This window comes from Phocoena phocoena, chromosome 11, assembly GCF_963924675.1.
Source record: "Phocoena phocoena chromosome 11, mPhoPho1.1, whole genome shotgun sequence".
In the NCBI taxonomy this organism is placed as follows: Eukaryota; Metazoa; Chordata; class Mammalia; order Artiodactyla; family Phocoenidae; genus Phocoena; species Phocoena phocoena.
In genome coordinates, this window is record NC_089229.1 from 80,996,142 (window position 1) to 81,012,137 (window position 15,996).

General features: G+C 38.3%; 1 protein-coding gene across 3 annotated transcripts in view; it reads left to right on the plus strand.

Moving 5' to 3' along the window:
• ITPR2 (inositol 1,4,5-trisphosphate receptor type 2) overlaps positions 1-15,996 on the plus strand; it is a 523,170-nt gene that overhangs the window by 410,188 nt on the left and 96,986 nt on the right. For all 3 annotated transcript variants that reach the window (XM_065887013.1, XM_065887016.1, XM_065887015.1), the window contains 3 exons: positions 4,845-4,952; positions 9,170-9,362; positions 12,084-12,209. In XM_065887013.1, coding sequence (XP_065743085.1) covers positions 4,845-4,952; positions 9,170-9,362; positions 12,084-12,209 — 427 coding nt within the window. The remainder of the gene's footprint in view (positions 1-4,844; positions 4,953-9,169; positions 9,363-12,083; positions 12,210-15,996) is intronic.

Genomic DNA, 15,996 nt, shown 5'->3' on the forward strand with positions numbered 1-15,996 from the left:
GACAAATATTTATTTTTATCAATTTGATGTACCAAGTTCTGTTTTTGACTCTGAGAATGTAGAGGTGAGTAAGACCAGGCACTTTTCCTCAAGCATGTCACAGCCTGTTGGAGAGTAATAATAGTTACTAAGATACAGTATGAGAAATTATACTATCTAGATATGTACAGAGCACTATCTGAACACAGAACAAGGAAAAAGAAACTAGGTGACTTTAGTCAAGAAAGGCCATCAGTTACAAAGAATATAAAAGACATCCAGGTAGAAAAAAATGGTACAATTACTTCTATTTTTTTTTAATTTTAAAAAATTATATATTTCAAATTTTCCAAGATTTGTATAGATTACTTATATAATCATGAATGAAAATATTATTTTAAATGTTTGAACATGCGAAGGGAGGCCTAGGCATTTTTTAAAGTGCCTTTTAGAGTGCCCCTTATCTGCAATCAACCAAGACAAATGTAGGATAATTTCATTAAGACTGAAGGAAAGAGAGAGGCCCTATCATGTTTCTGTTGAGCAGGATGAAATGAAAATTACTTGTATAGATTTGTACTATGAATTATATCACATAAAATAGTATTAGTGGTTTCTTAAAATAATTATAGCAATTTTGGCACTATAAAGTGACTATAAAGAGGTAAAAGCTTTTTTTTTTTTACAGATGAATTTACTTACAAAACAAAGATAGACTCACAGACATAGAAAACAAACTTATGGTTACCAAAGAGGGTGGGGAGGGGGGCGAGTGGAGATAAATGAGGAGATTGGGATTAACAGATACAACTACTATATATAAAACAGATAAACTACAGGGACCTACCACATAGCACAGGGAACTCTACTCAATATCTTGTAATAACTTACGATGGAAAAGAATCTGAAAAAGAATATATATATATACATATGTAATATATACACACACATATTAACAGTCTCTTTTTTGTACACTTGAAACTAACACAACATTGTAAATTAACTATACATCAGTTGAAAAAGAAAAAAGGGAAGAAAAAAGAAATAAAATGTTTTAATAAATAAATTTAAAAGAAATTATTCGAATTAATGTCTCACCTTGGGAAGCTCTCCATAATTTAAGATTTAAAGACTTACATTCAGTCAATTAAACAAGTATGTATTGAGCATCTAATGTGTGCCAGACACTGTTCTAAGCCTTGGAACAGTGAACAGCAGTGAACAAACCAGATGAAAACCCATGTCCTCTAAGTACATACGCTTACTTTCTTCAGGGGGGAGATAACTAATAGATCAATGATAAAATATGGTATGTTGTAGTGTGTGCCATGGAGAAAAATAAAGCAGGAAATGGAGTTAGATGTTTTGGGGAAGGTGAGGGAGTTGGTCTCTGAAAGCATGGTTATTGCTAAGACAATATTTGGAAGGAGTCCTGAAGTAGGGTTAGGGAGCAAGCCATGCGGGGATCCAGAGGAAGAGAATCCAGGCCAAAGGGAACCGCAACTGCGAAATCCCTGAGATGGGAACATGATTCTCAGGTTGAAGGAACAGGCAGGAGCCCAGTGGGGCTGGGACTGTGGGGAGGGTAACAGGAGAGGATCCAGAAAGGGAGCGGGGCCAGATTCTGTCGTCCTTCTTGGCCACGGTGAGGACGGGGCTCTGGCTCTAAATGAGGTGACAGCCACCCGAGGGTTTGGGGCAGAAAAGAGGCATCACCTGATCAAAAACCTGACACCAGCTCCTGGGTTAAGGTGACTCCGGAAGACAAGGGTAGAGCCAGGAGACCAGGTACAAGGCTATTGCAGAATTCCAGGCAAGAGGAGATGGTGACTGGGACCAGGGTGGTGTGGAGGTGTGAGAAGCAATGAGATGATAGACACTCCTGAAACCTGGTACCTTGGTGATCACTGCTCCTTGCACTCTGTCAGTAAGCTCCATTCTGAGTATCTCACTCTGACTAGCCCTCCCTAACTAGGACTTCCTTCTCCCACCTAACTCCCAACACATTTTAAAACCACGTTAGAAGCTACAATTTGTTGATCCTGTCACCTTTTCATTGTCCCTCCTGACTTCCTTTCCTTCCTTATTCAGCTTGGATTCCATGGTCCCATTGTACGTTGTTGACCTCACCCAGCAAAACCACAATCTCATTAATTACAACTCTGCTTACTCGATATCTGGACCCTGACAAATGAACATCAAGGGAGAAAAACACAAAGATGCTATTGCCCTCACTTTGACCATAGCAGAAGGGGGACCCTTGGGGTTTCCCAACAATCCCATTTTCCAAGTCCATTCACTTTCCCTAGCCAACTGTTCCATACCTTCTCTTCCTCAAATTCCCAAACCTCTCTCATCCTCCTTGTCAGCTTTTTAATCCACTGAGAAAATAAAAGTAACCAGAAAAGAACTACTCTGTGTATCCACCACAACTGCCCACCCGTATTCTCTGCTGTCACTGTGGCTGAACTTGTTTCTATCTGAGGCAAGTTCTTCCACTTCTATACTAGATCATTCCATTCTCACCTAGTCAAGACATGGCTTTAGCAAATGTTCCATCTCTCTCAAACAAACATGACGCTATAATTGCCATCTTACAAAAAATCCTCCCTTTTACCCTGTCCCTTTCTCTAGCTACCACCCTATATCTTGCCTCCCCCCTTAGAGCAACGCTCTTCAAGATCTGCCTACACTCATCGTTTATACTTCTGCTCCTCTCATTCTTATTTAAACCCACTACAGCTAGGCGTTGGTGCCCACCATTGCCCGACCTGCTGTTGTCAAGGTTACCATGACCTCCAAGTTGGTAAACAAGTGACCACTTCTCAGTCCTCATCTGATTTGAGGCAGACGATCACTGCCTCCATTTTTTCAAGTTCTTTCTTCATTTGGCTGCCAGGACACCTGATTTCACTGGTTTTGCTCCTACTTCACTGGCCCAGCTTTCTCAGTCTGCCTTGCTAATGCCTCTCATCTTTCTAGCCTCTGTCAGAGTTCCTTAGATCTCCTTTCTCTGTCTAAGCTTACTTTAGGTGATCTCACTAAAGTTCATGGTTTCAAATATCAATCATATACCGATGACCCCTGACATTTAGCTCCAGCTCCAGCCTCTGCCCAGAATTCCTGACAAACATCAACAGCCTGCTCGCCATCTCCCTTTAGATGATGTCTAAAGCTCTATGTGTCTAAAACCAAAGTCCAGATACTCACCCCCTGAATATGCTCCCCCTGCATTTTTCCTTAGTAAGTGGCATTTCTAAACTTTCAGTTGCTCAATAATTTTGGAGTCACCCTGAACTCCTCTCTTTCTCTCATGCCCCAGATCCAATCCGTACACAAATCATGCCAGTCCATGCTTTCAAGAACTGGCCATTTCTTAAAACATATGCCAATGTGCCTAAATGATTACCATAGTTTTATCCTTTGAAACTCATTTAGATTTTTAGAAACACCTACAAGTCACAACAAGTTTTATGACTATGGTTTGTAATAAAATCTATATCATTCACATTTCAGTCAAAAATAAAATGTAAATATAAAACAAGAAATGGCTTTCTTGAGTGATTTATAAATATCCCTGAAAGCCAATTCTAAAATAATAGTTTCAAAACTGAGCGACATCAATGGAATGAATAACTTATCAAATCATCACTAACAAGGATGCTGTTTATTTACTTTTAGTTTTATATGTTCTGGATTATTGTTTAAAATTTATCTCCATTCTGTATACTTACAATAACAGTAACATTTCACGAGTAATACAAAGACTTATTTATTGCTCTTTAACGTTGATAAGAGTATTGACTCTGCAACCATACAGCTTGGGTTCAGTACTGGTTCTGTTATTAGCTGGAAAGCTGCATTCTCACAGACAATTTCCTTAAGTGCTCTGTGCCTCCGTTTTTCTATCTGTAAAATGAGGATAAGAGTGCTTACCCCAGGATTTCTTACTAGGATCAAATGCGTTCATGTACTTAAATGTTTAGGATAGTACCTGGCACAGAGTAAGAGATAGGAATGGTACTAGCAATAAAAGAATTATATGGCAGATTCTTTGTTACTAGAAGCCCTCGGGGAACTTGAGGCTTAATAGAAAATCTGAAAGGTTAAAGACATTATGAGGTTTTTGAGATTGTTCAAGACAACCATAAAAGAGGTATCTGAAGGCAATAGGTATTAGTTGTCTACAAAGTGAGAGAACTGACCAACAAATGCTATAGACATTCAAGTGAGAAAGATTACTTCTATCAACAGCAGGTTAAGATAATTTATGGTGAAAGTTTTGTGTTTTAAATGTTCGGTTTCAATTACAATAAAACTGAGATCTGTACTCATAAAGCACCAATATTGACATGTGAACATGTAGAAGCATAGGATTTTAGTGCAAACTGCTAATTGTAGAGCTTTGATTAGATGCTGTAGGAAACATAGATACCTATTTATGTGTCTATAAGAAGCTTCCATTTATATTGGTACCACTACCCACTGAGCTGTCACAGTGTTCGTCAAGTTATTTATTATGAGTATCCATTATATATCACTGTGGGCTTTTCTTCTTCCTGGCACAATTATACATTATTGAAGATGTGTATTTAGTCAACAGTTAGTAAGTGAATACCTGCCCTGGGCAAGACACAGTCTTCTCATGCTAAGAACGTATATCGCCAAATAAAAATATAAGATTGCTATAGTGACGTTGTTATTTATGCCTTTCAAGTAGACATGCTTTCCTGAAATGGAATTAATTGCCATTAGCCCCAGAACTGTGAAGCTTTGTATAAAGTGGACAAAGTATTTTCAAAGTTTGTCCCCAGGACAGGGGAAAAAACAGTCCTAACGCACTGCTTCCCTCTTTTCCCCTCTAGTTGGCACGCCACAACAAGCTCCTGCAGCAGATGCTCAAACCAGGATCCGATCCAGATGACGGAGATGAAGCCTTAAAGTATTATGCCAACCACACTGCACAGATCGAGGTAACCATCTATATTGTTTCTTGAATGGGACCCACTGTGAAAAGATATGTTTACTTTCTCTTTCAGACCATTTTCATGATTGTTTCCCAGAACAACGAAGTCGAGTTGAGTGATGTAAACTGTAAAAGTATATATACCAAAAGAAGAGATGTGAGCAGTCCCTTGTGAGAAATTCATGTGTACCTCTTTCAAAGCTGTCTTTATTTTTTGACCAGAAATATATGCAAATTCTCTTTTATAATTAATAAGGTTGTTTTTTTGTTTTGGTCCTGGAAGAAATCATTGCAGAGCAGTGATATTTTAGAGACGGGGTTATTACAGTGGATATTATCATTCAAGAAATGGTTTCTTTTTTAAAACTATGGAAAGCTTATTAAAGTAGAGATCTCTGTGTAAGAAAGTATTCAGAAGGGTGGGAAAAACGGAAGGCACTAGTAAAGTTTTCATATTGATAGCATGAGCTTGAAATGGTTTAACAGTGTCCGTTTCACTTTGCAGCGATTCAGTCCCACCCCCGTAAATGAGACCTTATTGAAGGGCTGGTGGCAGTTCAGGAGGTGTGGGTCAACATGGCCTTAATCATTTTGCGTTGTGAGACCCATCTGGCTGTCATTTACTAGCTGTGGTATCATTTTGACACTGGTTGGCAGAGCTAATCAGGCAGAAGTGAGCAGAGTAGTTGGCGCCTGTCACTCGTAATTTACATTCACACATGCATTCACTTTGGCAGATAGTTTTAGTTTTCAGCAGAGAGCATGATGGCATCACTGCTATTAACTCTCAGGGTACATAATCACTGTACCTTCTTGTGTACTGTTGCCAAACCTCTGCAATAATGAGAATCATTACTTTGTGTCTCGAAATGAATCCCTCGCTCATGTTTATAAGCATCAATAGCTTTGGTGGTAGACTGGACTTAGTGCAGTGCGTGAGCTGGACCAGCAGCAAAAACATTGCTCCCTGCATCAGGTGCTGAGGAACTGGGAAGCTGGCGAAGTCAGCAAGCCCGAGGAATTGATACGAATAAATCATCCAACCACCAAGGTTCTGCAGAAGGTCCCAGAGGCCAGAGTACAAAGCCAGTGATTAGAAGAGGCCATCAGGAATGGTAGACAGAACGGGCAGGTAGAATATCAGGTGGGCCAGAGGTAGAGGTTGGGTTAATACTTGTGTGTGAGAGACAGAGGTGGTTATTGAAGTTGGACTTCTATTGGTTCCCAGCAGTGAGGAGAGATTTAGCTGTAAATACATATATTTGGTAAATGTTTACTGAGCCTTTACTCTTTACCAATTACATACACATAGAGAAGGTCGTTCTGTGTAGTAATTGCGTAAACAAAGGCCAACGAAATTTAGAGAAAATCGTAATTAACTGTGCCTGGGGAATTTCAGGATGGATTTCACAGAGTAGGTTGTCATAAAGTATGTATTAAAAGAATAAGTAGAGGTTTCTCTCTACTAAAATTTGGGCATGGGATTTCAGGTAGAATTAAATGAAGGGAAGGTGAAAGAACATAGGAAGGGGAATGACTCTCTTCAAAAGATTACTGAAGTTGCTGTTTGGAAAAGGGATTGGAAAAGGGAATGAGGCAAAGAATGCAGGTAGACGAAATGGGAAGATAGAAGAGGGAGAAATGGTTGTACTGAAGACGACTTGATTGGAGAAAATAGACACAAATATAACACACACACACATACACATGTAAACGGCTTGATGATTGATGTTGGATTGCACATGTAAGGTGAGGGAAATACTGGGGAAAAGGATGCCCCTGGGGCTTCTGGTTTGAATAAATGGACAGAAATTGCTGTTACGCATGGAGATCCTAGCTTTGGCAGTTAAAATGTACAGGAAGATCATTTGTTGATTCTTGGATAAATTGAATTTGAGGTGACTTTGAGGAATGCATTAAGTTGGATATAGAAGTTAAGGGTCCAAAGGAGTAGTCTGAGTTGATGATCTAAATTCTTCCCTTTGACCAATCCTCATGCCCTCCTTCCTTCAGGCATTCATTAATTTCATCGCACTATGCTCCCACAGCAGTTTGATCATTCTGTTAATGTGTCATGTTGGAATACTGTTAGCTTCTTCTGGGTAACTTGTTCCCTATTTGAGGCAGAAGCTAGTCTTGATCATCCTTTTATTTCCAAAACTGAACACTGTTCTTGGAGCCTAACCATAATAATGAGTATTGTTGAAAATAATAGTTTGTCTATATGTTATAGACTCAAAGACCCTGGGAAATAGGAAGGACCTTGTGGGTTACCTAGTCTCTTCACCTATCCAAGGAGGAATTGCTTTATAAGGATCCTGTTTCTGCTTTAAATTCTTCCTGTGATAGTGATCTTACCACTTCAGGAGGAAACATCCAATTTGGAATAACTCCAATAATTAGAAAGTTATTTTTTGATAAAACATGCACTCTAGCCCACTTTTATGTTTGCCTACTGTTCCGAATATTTGCTACCCTGTCAACACGACAGGCTTACCTCTAACATTTGAAGAACCATTGTGATTAGTAAGCAATACAAGCTTTTATGGATTCATGTTGTTTTTTCACTTTGAATTTCCCAGGACTCCTCGCCTAAGGACTGAATAAGCATTTGTTGAATAAGTATATTTTAAAAAGTATACATTTTTGGCTTTTTACAGTTAATGCATTCCCATCTCTTTCAGTAATCCCTCCAGTCTGTCAATGCCCCTTGTAAAATGTAACAACCAAGATCAAACATAACATGTCCTAAAGGGGCTGAAAAGCTTGGCTTATAGTAATCAGAACATTATTTCTTAAATGCACCCTAAGTTTTTTTTAAAATGTTTGACACTGTTGGATCAAGTAAACCTTTTTTTCCCCACACATAGTTGCTTACCATACCAAAGAGGTCCAATTCTTCTTTTGTACAATTGATTTTTTTAGCCTATGTTCAAGAATTTTATTTACCACTACAAATTTCTTCTTTGTTTTATGATAGTATTCTAGTATGTGGTCTGTGTATATAACATATCATTTAAGGTAGCTTCCGTTACAAGTAAAAGAGTACCAGACTGACAATTTTTTAAACAATAAAAATGTTTGATTATCCCGCATGATGGGAAGTCTGGAGGTACCAGTAGTTCTATAATTGATTAAATGACTCAGTGATGTCTTCAAACACTCAGACCTTTTCCATCTCTTCTGCTAAGTCTTCCTTTTTATGCTGGTGATATGTCACTTCATGGTTGCAAAATGGCTGCCAAAGTTTTAAGTATCATCACCACCTTTTGTTCTAGGCAGGAAGAAAGACGGTACAGCAAAAAAGGGCTTTTGTGTTGTGTATTTGATTTTTTGTTGTTATTTTATTTGTCTCATGTGGCTTTCTGCCTTTTCAGGAAGCAAAATCTTTCCTGGGAGCACCTTGCAACCCCAGGGTATTTCTCCTTACGCCTCATTTCCCAGAGCTAGGCTATTTGCTCCTCACCATACCAGTCAAAGGGAAATAGAATGACTCTTTTGCCTTAAACCAATCCTGTGATTCATTCTTGAGGGCTAGGTAGAGTACATAAATATGAAGCTTGCGACTTAGTCTACACAAACCCTTGTGACATAGGAAAGCTGTATGAAAACATTTACCCTGGGTTTTGCTGCTGTTGTTGTTGTTTAAAGTTAAATTCTTACAAATACCAAATAAGAGAAGTACAAAATAATGACTTCTCACATCTGGGTATATGCTTGAATGGAAGTTATACCTACAAAAATATGTCTTGCCACATTTTAATGACGTGAAGCATTTTTCTCTGTAGAACTCAGGCACATCATGTTGTATATGTCATTTGTTCCCCAACAGCCCTTTTTAGGAAGAACGGGCTAACAGCAGGTTAAAAATATACCAAGTGCTGTGCTTAAGATTACATAACCAGTCACTTGCCAGTTAAGACCCTCTTAGTTCTCTGATGTACTTCCTGAACATAAAAATGCGTGGCAAGAGTTTAATGCTAATCCAGAAAGAATAAAGATTTTCTTTTGTTATTTATAACAAAATATAATACTTATAATACATTAGTCCAGTTAATTTCTCTCATTTAAAGAGAAAAATGTAAAGGACTATTTCAGATACTTCAAGTTGGTACATTTTTTCGTAACTGAAGTCCTAAAGTATCACTAATAAGGTCATGCTAAAAACAGAAAATAGTTTAAGACCATCCAAAGCCTTAAAGAAATGCAAATTAATGTTTTCAGATTGTTCGGCATGATAGGACAATGGAACAAATAGTGTTTCCTGTCCCCAATATATGTGAATACCTCACGCGAGAATCCAAGTGCCGTGTGTTCAATACCACGGAAAGGGATGAACAAGGAAGTAAAGTGAATGACTTTTTCCAGCAAACGGAAGATCTCTACAATGAGATGAAGTGGCAGAAGAAAATCAGGAGTAAGTACAGTAAACTGAAATGGTTCATTTTGAGCATAATGATAGATACCTTGGTACTTCGGGATAACTGACAGTATTCGTTTCAATTGGTTCTTAATTTCTTGCCATCTGATGTTACTGAAATCGTTTATAGGCTTAAGATTGTAAGCTCAGTCTGCAACTGAAGCCAAGACACCTGTGGCTTAAGGAAAACAGAAAGCTCTGACTAATTAGATCATCTTTTAGTGCTGATCCTATAGTTTTATAAATATTATGACATCCAAGATTGCAGCTGTATGTTTCAGCCTTGGAACAGCTGCAAGTTTGAAGTGCATGAATAGGCCCTGACTGGCCTTAACAGTCAGTGAATGGGGTGGAGAGATGTCGGCACCAGCACTTTTGTCCTCTTGTGTTTCTGATCTTATGATTGAGTAGATTGTTTAATATTTTCTTCTGAGAGTCATTCTATCTTTCAACATATCTGTACCTCAGCAAATCAAAGTAAAAATTGTGTGACACTTGCATTCAAATAGGGCAGGGTTACAATGTCACAGTTAAAAGTTACCATAATACAGGTCTCCAGTCTATTTGGAAATATTATGTAACAACCTAAATGGGGAAAGAATTTGGAAAAGAATAGATACATGTATGTGGATAATTGAATCACTTTGCTGTACACCTGAAACTAACACAACGTTGTTAATCAACTATACTCCGATATAAAATAAAAAGTGAAAAAATAAAAAGTTTACCAAAAATTGAAAAATTTTCAAGTTTAAAATAAAGTTTATTTTCCCAGATGAGAAATATCATGAGTTTTTAACAAAAATTGATAGGGAAAAACTCTTGATTAAGTCTTTTCTGACTTTTGGGAAGGTTTTCCAGATAGGCAGGCATATGTTCTCAATACCTCTACTCAACAGTGCTTCATCATTTTAGTTTCCCAGGAACTTCAGTGATTATGGTTTATGAACTTGGTTGAGCTTGAGACATAGCATCTTTGGATAAAGATTGTAGCATGCGTTGTCACACTTCTTAGCAGAATATTTGAAAAAATATAGAAATTACTCTCCCTTAGCATTTTACCACGTAGAACCTTATGGAATTCAGAGAAAATTTTGGGTATCCAGAATACATATGAAAACTCAACTTGATAAGCATACTTTTTGTTCTTGACAAAAAGTAAATTGAATAATGAGCCAGTGCTTGTAGGATCTGTGCTTTTTTAGATAAATGTTTTGTCATTTATCAAAAAACAAATCTTGGGACTTCCCTGGTGGTCCAGTGGTTAAGACTCCACCCTCCCAATGCAGGGGGCCCAGGTTCAATCCCTGGTCAGGGAACTAGATCCTGCGTGCTGCAACTAAGAGCCCTCGTGCTGCAACTAAAGGAGCCCACATGCCACAACTGAAGGATCCTGCCATGCCGCAACTGAGACCCGGTGCAGACAAATAAATAAATAAATATATTTTTAAAAATCTTAAAATAATTTCCAACATACAGTTTACTTTTAAAATTTGGAAGCAGCTTATGATCAGGTTATAGACAGATCTAATTCATTTGATGGATTTGTTATTACAAATGTATGCATCGACATCTTCTGATTTTGTCTCAATATTCTGCTTTTTAAAATGAGGACTCCTAATTCAGGAATGATGCAGATGTTTACAATTTATGACACATTAGTCAACTAAATCCCATGGCTAATCATAGCCTACTCCAATGCTCCATTCCAAGAGAAGAAAAACAAGAAGTACTGAAGGGAAGTGTAGTTTATAAGTGAGGAACAGACTTGAGATTGGAATTCACAGAACATAATTTGAAAAGCTTAAAATTTCTATTTGAAAATTGAGATGTCTTTCCCCCTCAATCGACTCCAATATTTTAAATCTGATGTTAAGCTATTAAGAGTTAGAGAATGGACAAGATTCGAATAAGTCATGTGTCAAACTTACATGCATGACATCTGTTCAGTTCTTTAGGAGAGGTGAAAACAATTGAGTTTTGGTTTATGTAAATGTCAGTTGTGTTCAGTAGATGCATCTGCTAATTCATTTCTGACGACAGATACAGAATCCCGTTTCTGAAAATATTCAGCAAAGCCTCTCTCACTTATTGGTAGTTCTTGTTGTATCTTTCATTTACTTCTGCTGTTGCAAACCCAACAAGTTCCCGGGAAGCCTAATTGTTTAAAACTTAGTGTTATAAATTACTAGTTCCCAGTAAACAGTTCTGTGCCGTGCTGTTAAGTTTCAGAGTTCCAGGTAGCTGTGACTGTGATTTGGAGTTTTCACCAGAGATAAATCTGTGCAAGGGGTGGGGGGTTTTATTTTACTTTGAGACACGGGAGTGAGACCAATTTATCAATATTACTAAATTACACAGCAATGTATACCATTCCATTAAAAGGGGCCCCAGGCGGCTGCTAAACTCTCTTCCCCCCTAATCTGTTCTAGGGATAAATTAAAGAGAATTCATATAGAATCATCTTTCCTGACCACCTTTAGCAATTGCAGAATTACTCATCCTTCTACAATGGCTTAGATGTAAACTGGCTAAAGGAGAAAGAAGGAATCAAATAGAAAACTCCTTTTTGGTATCGATTATAAATGTTCTAAAATAAGTCGTAGTTTTATAGTAGTTTACAAAAATGCATTTAGTAAAATGTTATTTCAGTAGGGCTCCTGTGTTGAAATCAAAATTCATTTTCTGTTCTGTTCCACTGTGCTTCTTTCCCACTAGGTAATCCTGCCCTGTTCTGGTTCTCAAGGCACATTTCTCTCTGGGGGAGCATCTCCTTCAACCTGGCTGTGTTCATCAACTTAGCTGTGGCTCTCTTCTACCCATTTGGGGATGATGGAGATGAAGGCAAGTGCTTGTCTGTCTTTAAATGAAAAGTATTTCTGAGTCTGAAACAATACTCTTGATGCATGCCCTAACTATCTAGACCTTCCCAATTACAACAATTACAATCTTGTTGAACAGATTCATTGGAAATAGAGAATGATGGTAAGGAGAGTAGGCAAAAAACGATGGTCAATATAAATGTTTTTCAAAAAGCTCATATACAGAAGAGCTAGTAGAGCTATATTATATATTGACAAATAAAGCAATGAAAAAATTATTTGTACATAATTTTTGTGACTGAAAGCATTTTTATACTGTATTGTTTCAATTACATAAATATATGGGGAAAATGAGAGGGATGTATGCCAAAGTGTTGACTGAGATAAATAAGTAGAATCTCTATTTTACTCTCTTCTCTTTGCTTTCCGTGTTGTCTGAGGTTTCTACAAGGAGCAGGCAAGTAATCTGAAAAGAAGTTTTTAAATGTACAGGGTAAGACCGAATATGATAATAGAACATAAAGGATATTGAATATGAAGTTAATTTTATTAAACGAACAATACATGAGGTTTTGCAAAAGCAAAGACAGGAGAAATTATCCCATGTTAAGTGAAATGGGAAATAATAGGAGAGGTATGCTAAAGGGTGGGACTGTGGGAATTAAGTTTTGTTTAAATCTGGCAAAAGTGCATATGGGAAAGTATGTCACAGGCTTGGGATACAGTCCGGTCAGTAACTTTGGAATGGGTGTTGAAAGAATGGCTTGAAGGACAAGATGGGAGATGCCAGCAAACAATCACCACAAGGTGCTTTTGTATCTCATCTGTTCATAGGATTATGTGAGAATCTAATGAGATGCTATAGGTACAGCGGTTAGAATAGCGGCTGGTGAGCGTGCCGTAAAGCTTAGCTGTCGATGTTGTTTGTTGTTACAAGATAAATAATAGTACTACAAAGGGAAGCTCAGTGAAAAGGATGGTATGACACGAGCAACAGGTGTTTAAGCCTATTTCAGATGAACTGGAGGTGAGCAGGAAGGGAAATGGGAGTGTGCTGGTAATTTATTATTTCAAAGATCCGTACAGACAGCAGATATCAAAGTTCTAGCCTTTGGGTATAATCTGAGTGGTCATAAAAAGTTTGACTCTTTTAGAAGGTACGCCAGTGCTAATAAAAGAAGAATATTTGGCAGTGGAGTGGATGTGTGAGTTAAATAGCAATGAAAACATAGCAAATATTTGGCCGCCCTATGTAGGGAAGTTGCAAATACAGCAGGAAGTGGAAACAGCTTTCTCTTCATTGTGTTTAGTCTCATTTAGTGATGATAGCCCTCTTGGCGTAGAAGAATGTAACTCTTGTTACGGGGAGAAGTCCAGCTGGAAATGATAAATTAGTATCATCTGCACAAGGAATGCTGAGAGTAGATCGTAGTGTCCCGGTTAATAGAAGCATAACGTCTTAGATATGGAAGCAGTTCTGGAATCATCTAATATCAAATCATCATTTGACACATACAGAGATGGAAGCCCAGAGAAGCTGAAGAATGGCAGATCTCAGAGTAGAAGGTTAACGCTTTTGTTTACAATCTAGGACTTTTCTCCGTGGATGATTAGGTTGGGAGTGTGTAGGTAGCAGGTGCCCCTTTATGCAGGACATCATCTTCCCTGAGTTCCATTCCATGATATCCCTTACGAGACCACCAGAACCGAAGTATACAGCCTCTGCTGCCACCAATTGTACGTGAAATATCATGGAGATGGGCACTGCCACCACTCTGGACATCTACTCTTTACTCAGCAGGATAAAGTAGAACACCTGCTACATTTTTTCATATTTGCCTGACTAATAACAATTATGATAGTAAAACTGATGAGGATAACAGCAGCTGTTATTGTTTACCGTTTAGATAGGCTCAGGCAAAATGCTAAACACGTCGCACACATAACTTCATTTAATCTTCCTGACAATCCATAAAGTAAGTACTTCATCCTCATGGATAAAGACTTAGAGGCTTAGGAAGATTTGCCCAATAATTCGGGAGTAGAGTCTGGAACTGTGTATTTTTTTAACAAGTTCCCAAGGTGTTGCTAATACAACTGGTCCTTGAACAAGAACTTGAAGCCACACACATAGTAGAATTGGGAATGAGGCTGCAGCCGCAGAAAGAAACAGGACCAACACAAACAAGGCAGGAAAACACGCTGTGTCATCATCAGGTGCAGGTGCAGACTTTACTCTTCAAAAGGGACTGAATAGACGTTAACAGTAGTAACCAAGATGGAGGCTCACTCTTAGGTATCTGGGTGTGGGTGTGGCCCTAAGAGGGAAGGGAAGACATGACCTACCTGCCATTTTGGCAGTGTGGAATCCGCAGATTTTTTGCATAATATGATTACAGTTCTAGATGGGTTATTTAATTATAGCTCCATGAATAAGGTTACAGTTTTGGTCAGGATTAGCTGAGCCTCCGACCTTCAGTTACACGCTATGCATAGCTAGGAAGGTTGAGGAAGCAAAGTTAAGACTGACTAGCACACTTGGCCATCAGAACTGGCTGGAGAAGGTAAATTCTGTGCTGGACGTGCAAGTCCCTTACCCTGGATTTTGTCAAGCACAGGCCAGATGACTCCATGGCTGGAGCACTTTGAGGCAATTTAAAGATGAATTAGTTGATCATAAGATTCCTTCCAGGGCTTCCCTGGTGGCGCAGTGGTTGAGAGTCCTCCTGCCAATGCAGGGGACACGGGTTCGTGCCCCGGTCCGGGAAGATCCCACATGCCACGGAGCGGCTGGACCTGTGCGCCATGGCCGCTGAGCCTGCACGTCCGGAGCCTGTGCTCCGCAACGGGAGAGGCCACAACAGTGAGAGGCCTGTGTACTGCAAAAAAAACCAAAACAAACAAACAAACAAACAAAAACATTCCTTCCAAAAAGTGCTAAAAAAAATGATGGGAACATGTCAGAGAACACAGGATTCAACTTGAAAGGTCTCCCAGTGGCCACATCAGTGGAAGTTTTGAGGAAAAAATATTGACAGTAATATGTAATAACCCATAGAATAAAATAAGAATCCAGCAGTCCATATTGATAGAAGAGAAAGTATTCCAATTAATCAGTGTAGAAGGAATAATGGAAACAGAATGTCACCATTTGGCGAACATCATATGGTAGTAAGAATCATCAGTGGATGCTAAAATTAATAGGTGAGTGTTAGATGAAAACATATAATGAGAAACAGGACACTGACATAGTCAAAGTATATTTCTCCATAATATACTTATTATAAAGGAAACAAGAGTGACTTTAAAGTGGGGAAATCACTTTAATTATGTGATCAATGTTAATGTCACCAGTAATGAGACACAGCAACATCGAGTGCCTCTTGACATGATGTGCTGACAAGGACATGGCATCATTTGCCAAAAATGCGTAAACTGAGGAAATTTCAGGCAAATCCAGAATGAGGAACATTCTACAAAATAATTGGCCTATACTCCTGAAGCTTATGAAAGTCAAAGAGATATTGAGGAATTAAGAGACTAAAGAGACATGGCAGCTAAAAAGAATGTGTGATCCTGGTTCAGAAAAAAGACATTATTTGGGCAATCCATGCACTTTGAATAAGGTGCATAGATTAAAGTGGTATATCATATTAATTTCCAGATATTGATCATGGTAATGTGATTATGTAAGGTATTTGGGGAATCTAGGTAAAGGGTATATGGGAATTTTGTATTGTATTTGCAACTGTAACGTTGTCAGAAAGTTTTGAAATAAAAAGTTAAAAAAGAATAAAATAAGTAAATAT